The sequence below is a fragment of the Cornus florida genome, unplaced genomic scaffold (genome assembly GCF_030987335.1).
Source record: "Cornus florida cultivar Cherokee Brave unplaced genomic scaffold, ASM3098733v1 CherokeeBrave_3.0.0_Hap2_Chr11, whole genome shotgun sequence".
NCBI classification, from domain to species: domain Eukaryota; kingdom Viridiplantae; phylum Streptophyta; class Magnoliopsida; order Cornales; family Cornaceae; genus Cornus; species Cornus florida.
The window spans coordinates 28855779-28868046 of record NW_026775581.1 but is presented as its reverse complement, the minus strand read 5'-3'; the positions used below and the strand labels follow the sequence as shown (position 1 = coordinate 28868046).

The window sequence follows — 12268 nt, the reverse complement described above, 5'->3', positions numbered from 1 at the left end:
ATCCGTCACAAAGGATACTTGTTCTTGATGGTGGCATGATTTAACTTCCGGAAATCAATGCACAACCTCAAAGAACCATCTTTCTTCTTAGCAAACAAGACCGGTGTGCCCGAAGGTGACACACTCGGTTAGATGAAACCTTTCATCCTTAAATCATCAAGCTGCTTCTTCAATTCTTCCAACTCCATTGGTGCCATACGATACGGTGCCATAGAAATTGGCGCAGTACTGGGCATCAAATCAATAATAAACTCTATTTCTCAATGTGGAGGCAACTCTGTCAAGTCCTCTGGAAAAACATCCAAGAAATCACGAACAACTGCCGGATAATCCTTTTCCACAACATCATCATGTTCGGCTAAAAGACTAGCCAAGAAGTAATCACCACGACTCCGTTTACGAATTCCATAAAACGATAAAGTGTGGGAATCACTCCGATCTCCCACGAAAAAGAAACAACCTTCCTCAGGAGTGCAAACTGTAACTCTTCCTCTAAAACAATCAATCGTAGCATGAAATGAAGCTAGCCAATCCATCCCAAGAATGACGTCAAAGCTAGTCATCTCCAGTAGGATGAGATCAAACACGAAAGTTCGCACAACTATCACGTTGGAGCAATCCCTCACAACTCTGTTCAAAGACATTAAATACATATTGGCGTATCAATACATAACGCCCGATCCATGAAATTGACCTCTAACCCTGATGTAAGTGCAAACGATGATGCAATGAAGGAATGAGATGCACCAGAGTCAAAGAGAACACGAGCCCAAGAACCAAACACTGGAAAGATACCTCAGAGAACTGATCGACCAGAAGATGCAGCAGTCTGTGCAAGTGCAAAGACACGCCCCTGTGGCGCCTGTGCCTGTGAACTGCCAACCTAGACACCTAACTACTGCACTGAAATAGTAAGAGTATCCCTCCAAACTGGTTATGAACCCTGAGAAGACATGGCAGGTTGTGGTGGTGGTGGTCTGAAACCTGACTGCGCTGTAGCCGACTGTGACTGTCTCTGCTGTGACTCTCTACCACTACCGGTGCCTGCTCCTTGATTCGGACAGTCTCGAATCAAATAGCCTTGCTGGCCACACCCATAACAAGCTCTCGGTGCTGAAGAAACTAAAGTCGATTTCATAGGACAATTAGACTTGTAATGTATAGGCTGTTGACACTGAAAATAAACGACTCTACTCTTTTTAGACCCAACTGGCATATGAGTTGATCGGTTGATCAACTATACATCAACCTTCGCAATAGCACGAATCATTGTAAAATAGGGCTATTGGTCGGGTAAGTCGAACCACTGGGACTGCGCTAGTCTAAGGCAACCTAAGTGTTTAGAGTCATTCTTAGGATGATGAAGGGGTGTTCATAGAGGTTGTGTTTGTTGTGACTTAACTACAAATTCAGAATGCATACAACAATAAATTGAAGGAGATTAAAAGAGAAAATTTAGAGAAGGAAGTCTAGGGAAGTGAATCCACTCCAAACCTCTACACAAGCTAATTATATGATTGATTTGGGGAATTAATGTAGAAATGACCTTGATAAATAGCAATTCATGACTACTATATCATCTTCAAGAAATTCAATTAATTAAAATGTAAGAACAACCTATCAAAGCTCCACATGCTTAAATTACCTAAACTATGGTGCAATCCTCAACATGCTCACTAAGCTAGAGATTGTCAAACAAGTAATCAATTGATGAGAGCACATGATAACAAGTCACAAGGTTAATCCATCAAAAGAAATTCTTAAGCAATGAATTAACAAGCTACTCAAAATCATGCCATTAAAACCATTCCATAGTCTTAGCTCCATTGTCACTATGAAACTACAAGCCATACAACCATGAGATTAAATCATCTAAGACAAGAGTATTTAATGCAACATGATCTTTAGAACATTAAAACATCCATTACATTATGTAACATGCTCTAGATTATGGAACTAGTCAAATACACATTTCATTCCCCAAAATAAATCAAAAACTAGACATGCTTACAAGGAGGAGTTTCATCACCTCCCTAGATGGAGGTTTAGTTATCCATGGATACAAAAATGGAAGAAGAAGAAGCAGAAGACTCCATCTCCATTTTCGAGCTTCCTTCTTGAAGCTTTAAGAACTCCTCCCCTTTGCTCTCTTCTCCCTCTTCTAATCTTGTAGAATGAAAAACCTTTGTATTGTGTGGCTCTTATCCCTCTTATCTACTACCAAAAGGCCACCAACCAACATCTCCAACCACTTCATTAAAGAGGAAAACAAAATGAAGAAACCAAGGTGCAAGTGGGCTGAAATGAGCCATTTCCGAAGGGCATTCTGCCCAAAATTCGAGCACTCTAAGCAAGGCCTCGAGCACTCGAATTTAGTGTAAAAAGCTCCATGCTTCACTTGCTCCGCCCAGACCTACTTTGGTTAAATAGCCATAACTTTACGCTCCGAACTCCGAATGATGAACCGTTTAAAGATTTAGAAAGCTAATTCAGAGATCTAAATATTTCATGTTTTGGTGGAGATCCAATTCTCAAGTATGGTTGGTCAAAAATGAAGATCAAGGCAGAATTTCATTGCTGCCAGGCAGTTCTGCGCACCTCTGGTAACAAGGCCATAACTCTCTGGTCCGAGCTCCGAATGACAAACCGTTTGAAGATTTAGAAATCTAATTCAGAGCTCTAAATCTTTCATGTTATGAGGGAAGTCCATTTCTCGAGTTTGGAAGGTCAAAATGGCGAGCAAAGTCCAGGTTCTACTGCTGCCAGAATTCAGAATGGGCACCTTTTGTTGCTCAAGATTCCACAAGGCCTTATTCTTGTTCCATTTTGGCCAATGAACCTGAAAATGCATAAAAACATAGAAATGAAGATAATCTACATAAATTAACATACAACGGACTTTACTAATGCAATTTAGGGCGCTTGAATATACAATATTCGGCGCTTATCACACCTCCAAACTTACATTTTGCTAGTCCCTTAGCAAAACTACAATGAAAAACTTAATGAAAAGACAACCATGGGCTTGCTACTACAAAAATATCATCCATGGTAAAATAAGATATATACATTGCTCAAAAATAACTTGAAATAGAAAAAGAGCTGGAGATGGGGTCATTGGGAAGACTACCTTGCATATATGAAGCATTGATACAAAAATTGGCTAAATACATTTCCACATACATGCATCAACATCAAAGTCTATATAAATAACTCAATTATCATCTCTTGAATGGAAATCAACTCTAGCTTTAGTGGAAGTGAATTGGATTCTCAACATGCGGCTTTTACTTTCTTTTCCAATTCCAAAGCACAAGTTTTCAAATCATTGAATTCCCCTTTAAATGAGGTCCCTAAGGCATGATTTTATTTACAAGACAACTTTTGTTGCTTGTTGACAATTTATTGCAACTCATAAGCGAAACATAGAATGGTTGTGCAATGCTGAAGTCCCTTAAGCTTTCTAACCAACTTATGTAGCAAGCGTTAGGCCAACAACTCCCAAACCAGATGGCTTTAGGATGTTAAGTGTAGAGACACTCCGAACGGCTTAATAGCTCAAGTTGGAAAGGCTACGAACTCTAGCGAACCATGTTTTATTACAATTTTTTTGAATGACCGTACAATGTTTAAGTCCTTTAAGCTTTCTAACCAACCCTTGTAGCAAGCGTTAGGCCAACAACTCCCAAACCAGACCGCTTTAGGGTGCTAAGTATAGAGACACTCCTAGGGCTTAATAGCTCGAGTTGGAAAGGCTACGAATGTCAACTGGTCATTATTTTCTTTCTTTCTCAGTTTTTTTTTTTTTTTTAGACAACTTAAATCATGCCAAAGACATTCATCTATCAGGTTCATCAAATCAAATTAACTAGGCCAAGGTCAAGGTCGATCAAGTTGCATGCCTCACAGTTAAGTTTCCAATGTGCATCTGTGCATTGTGAAGCTTAAAAGAGTGTTAAATCCAGCGAGAATTTAATTGAGACATTTATAAAGACTAATTTGAATCTACATGATCATTTCAACTCAAATTTTTCTTTATTTTCAAAAATGTCAATTGCTTCTATACACAAGGTATTAAACATATGTTTCATCTCCGACAAGTGTCAAGTTATACTATCATTGCTTAGCAGAAATTATGAAACCAAAAATGCATAAATGCACCCCCAAACTTGAATGTCACATTGTCCTCAAAGTGTGAAGACAAGTGAAACAAAATAAGAGCAAAGAAGGTAAAAGAACAATAATACCAAGTGGAGTGACGAAGACAAAAGATATCCATCGATGTGAATGCGCAGAAGCGTCCCCCAAACTTGGACACGAAGACCTATCCAAACACAACTAATGTACACAGGTAAAAGCATAGGTCTTTTAAGAAAAATCAAAACATAAATAAGAATACAAACATGAATGTTAAAGAAAGACAAAAATCTATACAATTTTTTTTTTTTTTTTTTGGCATGCATGCATGGTTAGAGGGAGGGTGAGTTTGGATTGGTTGCATGGAGGAGAAGTTGATGGCTGCCGAGAGGAGTAAGGGGTGAGGTTGGTTGGTTTGAGAGGGATGGTTTGGGTAGGTTGCAGGAAATGGGGGTTGGGGGAATGGTGTTGGTTGGTTGATGTGTGGAGAGAGATGCCGAGGGGTTGGCATGGGCATGGGGTGAGGTTGGTTTGGCGTGCATGGTGTGCATGCGTGGAGGTGGTGAGGGTGGTGTTTGGCATGGTTGGGGAGGGATGAGGGTTGGATGCCGAGATAGAGAGAGGTTTGGAGAAGTTGAGGAGGTTGGTTGGTTGCGAGAGGGAAGTGGGTTGTGGTTTGTGTAGGTTGAAGAGAGTGGTTCGAGCACTCGAGCTAGGAGCGACGAGTGCTCGAAAAACAAGCAGAGGGCTCGGCTGTTGTGGGATGGTGTTAGGATGGTGGAGAGTGATGTCGAGGGGTTTGTTTGTGGGTTGGTGCATGGATAGAAGTGAGGTTGGGTTGATGATTTGCCGAGAGGGGTGGTGTGGTATGTTGCCGAGAGAGAGGGAGTTTAGGGGTGAGTTGGTGGGTTTGTGCTGCATGGGGGTGGTAAGCAGGTGAAGTTGTGTGGTTGGAGCCTAAGGAGAGGGTAGGTTGGTTTTGATGCAGGTCGTGGAGTGTTGCATGAGAGGTTGGTTGCGGTTTGCATGGAGATAAGCCGAGAGTGATTGAGGCTGGGTTGGTGAGGAGGTTGATTCGAGTGCTCGAACTGAGCCTGCGAGCACTCGAATTGAAGGCAGCCGAGATAGGTTGTAAGATGGATGCAGGTTGGTGGGTTGTGGAAGTTGGTCTGTAGAGATGCCGAGAGGGGGTTGTTGTGAGCATGGTGGTTGAGTGTTGCAGAGAGATGGTGTTGGATGGTGGGAGATGAGGGAAGATGGAGGTGCATGCATGCATGGGGCTTGCATGCATGCATGCAGGCCGTGGGGATGGGATCATGCAAGGGGAGTATGGTGGTTGTTGGGATGGTTGGTTAATGCTTGTTTTGTTGCAGGAGGTTGGTTTGGTTAGTCGAGCAGGTTTCGAGCACTCGAAATGCTTGCTTCGAGTGCTCGAAGTACAGGCAGAGAGGAGAATGGTTGCATGGTTGTGTGGGATTGGCGAGCACTCGAAATGAAAGCTAGAGAGCTCGAAGGGAGGGCAGTGAGCTTGGGATGAGATTGGTTCACATTTCGAGCACTCGAAAATGGACTTCGAGCGCTTGAAATACAAGCAGTAGCCTCGGAATGGTTTTGTGCAAGCTTCATAGAGCTTTCGAGCACTCCAAAGAGGAAATAGAGTGCTCGAAATGAAGGCAGTAGCATTGAGGTTGAGAGATGAATTTTTGCATGCATTGTAACATTATGCAATGAGGTTGAGAGATGAACTTTGCATGTCATTCCATTAGGTGCCTCATTCTTATGCATTGTGAATGTATACATGATCAACTGAGAGCTGAAGAATTGATAAAACCTTGCAACATGCTTCCAAATCAATGCATGGATGGATTATTTTCACCTTGCGTGCATGGAAAAGAATGAAACTTTGCATATTAATACAATCCAATGTATGGATGGATAATTGTCAAACTCTACACTTCATTACAATGCAAGGAAAATTTTGAAATTTTTTCAGATTGTGCAATTTTCCTCCAATGAACTTCATTCCATTCCATGGAAAATTTTGAAAATTTTGTTTTTAAACTTTGCAATTTTTTTTTTCAAAATTTGCAATCATCTCAAATGCATGGAAATATATATATATATTTTTTAAAACTTTGCAACTCCATTTTAATTCAATGCATGGAAAAATTTAAACTTTGCACTTTCATTCCAATGTAATGTATGGATGGAAAATTTGGAAACTTTTCAACTTCTTTCTAATGCATGGACAATTTGGAAATTTTTTCAAAATGTAGCACCTTTCCAACTCATGGATGATTTTGAGAAACCATGATCCAACAATGCATTGAAGATGAGAGGCTATGCATGTGAGTGCCATGTCGAAAGTCCGAGAAAATTGCCTGATAGAGCCAGAAACTTCCGGGAATGAAAACAAGAGTTGAGAAGGTCTAAGAAGTCAGTCTAAAAATGTGGAACACAACTTAAGATAGTTCCAGAGAAAGTTAAATTTTGGCATTTCTTAACCATTTCCCATAAAATTTCATGGCTCAGGCAATTGAACATTAGGGAGGCATTGAAGTCGAAAGAATTGCTCCCCATGGGTGCTAAATTTAACGTCGATAGCTAGACGCACCGAGATCAGGTTAGTCCTCCTTACCCTATACCATGTCTCTCTAGAGAGTCATAGGTCCCCAAATAGGATAATTCTTTTAAAAGTGGAGGAGGAAGACTTTGAAGACAAAAATGGAAAAGAGGTAACGGAAAGACCTCAACCCACTCTTCTTTCTCAATGAAGAACTTTGGACTATGGGGCTGATTTGGATTATAGGAAGATGGATTAGGTGAGGGTGCACCAAGCAACGACTTATGAAGGGTCATATTGAGCACGGGAATGCTCAACAAGTTATCCTTTAGAATTTCAACATCCTCCCCACACTTATCCGGTGGTTCGGGCTCAACAGTTTGAGATAACTCAAGTGAGGGAATGGGATAAGATGCAAGCTCCCAAGAAAGAGATACATTTGATGTTGACAAAGGAAGAGAATGAATAGGAGGAATATCAAGCAAAGAATTGACCTTGCAAACAGAATTGGCAACATCAAAATCCTCATAATTAAAATGAGCTAAGCATGTTTTTAGAGGATCCTCCATTAAATGAGGTGCATCAAGCAAGGGATTATGTAGGGGCTGTGCTGGATTTTTATAGGATACAATCTCATCATCATTATTTTCCTTATTCTGAACCACAATTACTTCATTTTGATGTGGGGCAACAATTTGATCTTCAACCACCATTTCATCATTTTTACATGTAATAACCACTTGATCATTCTCATGATGAAAGTTACTAGGAGTAATCTCATCATTCATAGAATTTTCTTTTGGATTGGCCATAAATTCAAATGAAAATGTTTCCTCCTCTTCATGATTTTTAGCATTAATCCTTTGTTGAATTTGAGATATTTGGTCATCTATCATTGCATTAACTTGGGAATGAGAATGAGTAGTGGATTGCATGCCAACAATGTCATCCAACATTTGCTTATTGGACTCCATCATTTGCGTGTGGAAAGACTCCATCATTTGTTCATTGGCAGCAATAAATTCATCCAATGAAGACGGTGGAGAAAAAGAAGAGGGCGAGAAAGAATGATCATTGGGTTGAAAAGGTTACATATGAGATTGTGGGGTTGAATTTCCTATGTCATGCCACAAGAAGTTTTGTTGGTCTCCCAAACCCGAGTTATAACCATTGAAGTATGGATCACTACCCGGTTCAAAGAAATTTTCATTTGGTTGCTCTAGCTAGAAGTCTGAGAATTGTCTCGTTGGAAGACATTATCTTGTATGATGTGTATGACTAGAGCAAAATGCACAAAACTCATGTGGTGTGTAGAATTGAGTTGGAAGATAACTACCCTCCATCTAGGACTTAAATATCAACAACACACAACATAATCAACACAACAATTCTTTATCATCAACTCCACATACAATGATCCCTTTCTCCTCAATTATCAACAAAATAGGAAATAAATGGCCACGACAAGGACCGATGCTTTGCAATATAGTAAAACAAAAATAGCCTCGACAAGGGCTTCACAAGCTAAATTAAACACATACACAATATTCACAATGCGAAACTAGAAGTCACGAGACTTACCTGGGGGCCTCTAGACTTACAATTTGCTAGCGTTCCCACGGCGAGTTTCGAGTCCCTAGAATCTCACAAACACGAAGATGATAAAAAATACACAAGGAGTATTCACAAGACACAATATTCACAATCAAACTAAAATTAACCCTAGAACTTTGGTCGCTAAACCGTTTGCAGTCCCCGGCAACGGCGCAAAAAATTGATCGGTCGATCAACTATACATCAACCTTCGCAATAGCACGAATCATTATAAAATAGGGCTATTGGTCGGGTAAGTCGAACCACTGGGACTGCTCTAGTCTAAGGCAACCTAAGTGTTTAGAGTCATTCTTAGGATGATGAAGGGGTGTTCATAGAGGTTGTGTTTGTTGTCACTTAACTACAAATTCAGAATGCATACAACAATAAATTAAAGGAGATTAAAAGAGAAGATTTAGAGAAGGAAGTCTAGGGAAGTGAATCCACTCCAAACCTCTACACAAGCTAATTATATGATTGATTTGGGGAATTAATGTAGAAATGACCTTGATGAATAGCAATTCATGACTACTATATCATCTTCAAGAAATTCAATTAATTAAAATGTAAGAACAACCTATCAAAGCTCCACATGCTTAAATTACCTAAACTATGGTGCAATCCTCAACATGCTCACTAAGCTAGAGATTGTCAAACAAGTAATCAATTGATGAGAGCACATGATAACAAGTCACAAGGTTAATCCATCAAAAGAAATTCTTAAGCAATGAATTAACAAGCTACTCAAAATCATGCCATTAAAACCATTCCATAGTCTTAGCTCCATTGTCACTATGAAACTACAAGCCATACAACCGAGAGATTAAATCATCTAAGACAAGAGTATTTAATGCAACATGATCTTTAGAACATTAAAACATCCATTACATTATGTAACATGCTCTAGATTATGGAACTAGTCAAATACACATTTCATTCCCCAAAATAAATCAAAAACTAGACATGCTTACAAGGAGGAGTTTCATCACCTCCCTAGATGGAGGTTTAGTTATCCATGGATACAAAAATGGAAGAAGAAGAAGAAGACTCCATCTCCATTTTCGAGCTTCCTTCTTGAAGCTTCAAGAACTCCTCCCCTTTGCTCTCTTCTCCGTCTTCTAATCTTGTAGAATGAAAAACCTTTGTATTTTGTGGCTCTTATCCCTCTTATCTACCACCAAAAGGCCACCAACCAACATCTCCAACCACTTCATTAAAGAGGAAAACAAAATGAAGAAACCAAGGTGCAAGTGGGCTGAAATGAGCCATTTCCGAAGGGCATTCTGCCCAAAATTCGAGCACTCTAAGCAAGGCCTCGAGCACTCGAATTTAGTGTAAAAAGCTCCATGCTTCACTTGCTCCGCCCACACCTACTTTGGTTAAACAGCCATAAATTTGCGCTCCGAACTCCGAATGATGAACCGTTTGAAGATTTAGAAAGCTAATTCAGAGATATAAATATTTCATGTTTTGGTGGAGATCCAATTCTCAAGGATGGTTGGTCGAAAATGAAGATCAAGGCAGAATTTCATTGCTGCCATGCAGTTCTGCGCACCTCTGGTAACAAGGCCATAACTCTCTGGTCAGAGCTCCGAATGACAAACCGTTTGAAGATTTAGAAAGCTAATTCAGAGCTATAAATCTTTCATGTTATGAGGGAAGTCCAGTTCTGGAGTTTGGAAGGTCAAAATGGCAAGCAAAGTCCAGGTTCTACTACTGCCAGAATTCAGCATGGGCACCTTTTGTTGCTCAAGATTCCACAGGGCCTTATTCTTGTTCCATTTTGGCCAATGAACCTGAAAATGCATAAAAACATAGAAATGAAGATAATCTACATAAATTAACATACAACGGACTTTACTAATGCAATTTAGGGCGCTTGAATATACAATATTCGGCGCTTATCACACCCCCAAACTTACATTTTGCTAGTCCCTTAGCAAAACTACAATGAAAAAATGAATGAAAAGACAACCATGGGCTTGCTACTACAAAATTATCATCCATGGTAAAATAAGATATATACATTGCTCAAAAATAACTTGAAATAGAAAAAGAGCTGGAGATGGGGTCATTGGGAAGACTACCTTGCATATATGAAGCATTGATACAAAAATTGGCTAAATACATTTCCACATACATGCATCAACATCAAAGTCTATATAAATAACTCAATTATCATCTCTTGAATGGAAATCAACTCTAGCTTTAGTGGAAGTGAATTGGATTCTCAACATGCGGCTTTTACTTTCTTTTCCAATTCCAAAGCACAAGTTTTCAAATCATTGAATTCCCCTTTAAATGAGGTCCCTAAGGCATGATTTTATTTACAAGACAACTTTTGTTGCTTGTTGACAATTTATTGCAACTCATAAGCGAAACATAGAATGGTTGTGCAATGCTGAAGTCCCTTAAGCTTTCTAACCAACTTATGTAGCAAGCGTTAGGCCAACAACTCCCAAACAGGATGGCTTTAGGGTGTTAAGTGTAGAGACACTCCAAACGGCTTAATAGCTCAAGTTGGAAAGGCTACAAACTCTAGCGAACCATGTTTATTACAATTTTTTTGAATGACCGTGCAATGTTTAAGTCCTTTAAGCTTTCTAACCAACCCTTGTAGCAAGCGTTAGGCCAACAACTCCCAAACCAGACGGCTTTAGGGTGCTAAGTGTAGAGACACTCCTAGGGCTTAATAGCTCGAGTTGGAAAGGCTACGAATGTCAACTGGTCATTATTTTCTTTCTTTCTCAGTTTTTTTTTTTTTTTTAGACAACTTAAATCATGCCAAAGATATTCATCTATCAGGTTCATCAAATCAAATTAACTAGGCCAAGGTCAAGGTCGATCAAGTTGCATGCCTCACAGTTAAGTTTCCAATGTGCATCTGTGCATTGTGAAGCTTAAAAGAGTGTTAAATCCAGCGAGAATTTAATTGAGACATTTATACAGACTAATTTGAATCTACATGATCATTTCAACTCAAATTTTTCTTTATTTTCAAAAATGTCAATTACTTCTATACACAAGGTATTAAACATATGTTTCATCTCCGACAAGTGTCAAGTTATATTATCATTGCTTAGCAGAAATTATGAAACCAAAAATGCATAAATGCACCCCCAAACTTGAATGTCACATTGTCCTCAATGTGTGAAGACAAGTGAAACAAAATAAGAGCAAAGAAGGTAAAAGAACAATAATACCAAGTGGAGTGACGAAGACAAAAGATATCCATCGATGTGAATGCGCAGAAGCGTCCCCCAAACTTGGACATGAAGACCTATCCAAACACAACTAATGTACACAGGTAAAAGCACAGGTCTTTTAAGAAAAATCAAAACAGAAATAAGAATACAAACATGAATGTTAAAGAAAGACAAAAATCTATACAAATTTTTTTTTTTTTGGCATGCATGCATGGTTAGAGGGAGGGTGAGTTTGGATTGGTTGCATGGAGGAGAAGTTGATGGCTGCCGAGAGGAGTAAGGGGTGAGGTTGGTTGGTTTGAGAGGGATGGTTTGGGTAGGTTGCAGGAAATGGGGGTTGGGGGAATGGTGTTGGTTGGTTGATGTGTGGAGAGAGATGCCGAGGGGTTGGCATGGGCATGGGGTGAGGTTGGTTTGGCGTGCATGGTGTGCATGCGTGGAGGTGGTGAGGGTGGTGTTTGGCATGGTTGGGGAGGGATGAGGGTTGGATGCCAAGATAGAGAGAGGTTTGGAGAAGTTGAGGAGGTTGGTTGGTTGCGAGAGGGAAGTGGGTTGTGGTTTGTGTAGGTTGAAGAGAGTGGTTCGAGCACTCGAGCTAGGAGCGACGAGTGCTCGAAAAACAAGCAGAGGGCTCGGCTGTTGTGGGATGGTGTTAGGATGGTGGAGAGTGATGCCGAGGGGTTTGTTTGTGGGTTGGTGCATGGATAGAAGTGAGGTTGGGTTGATGATTTGCCGAGAGGGGTGGTGTGGTATGTTGCCGAGAGAGAGG

The 12268-nt window shown here is 40.0% G+C and overlaps 1 protein-coding gene across 1 annotated transcript; it reads right to left on the bottom strand.

The window, feature by feature from the left end:
* Positions 1-260: 260 nt before the first annotated feature.
* Positions 261-1138, bottom strand: LOC132280922 (uncharacterized). The gene is made up of 3 exons (XM_059782675.1): positions 985-1138; positions 796-883; positions 261-630 (listed from the first exon to the last, which is right to left on the bottom strand). Exons 1-3 carry the CDS (start codon positions 1136-1138, stop codon positions 261-263), a joined length of 612 nt encoding a protein of 203 aa, XP_059638658.1.
* Between the last annotated feature and the right edge of the window lie 11130 nt (positions 1139-12268).

Coding starts and splice junctions, on each gene's coding strand:
- LOC132280922 (XM_059782675.1), bottom strand. CDS start 1,138: ATGAAATCGACTTTAGTTTCTTCAGCACCGAGAGCTTGTTATGGGTGT. Junction 884..984: donor GTCGGCTACAGCGCAGTCAG/GTTTCAGACCAC, acceptor TTAGGTGTCTAG/GTTGGCAGTTCACAGGCACA. Junction 631..795: donor TGGTCGATCAGTTCTCTGAG/GTATCTTTCCAG, acceptor GTCTTTGAACAG/AGTTGTGAGGGATTGCTCCA.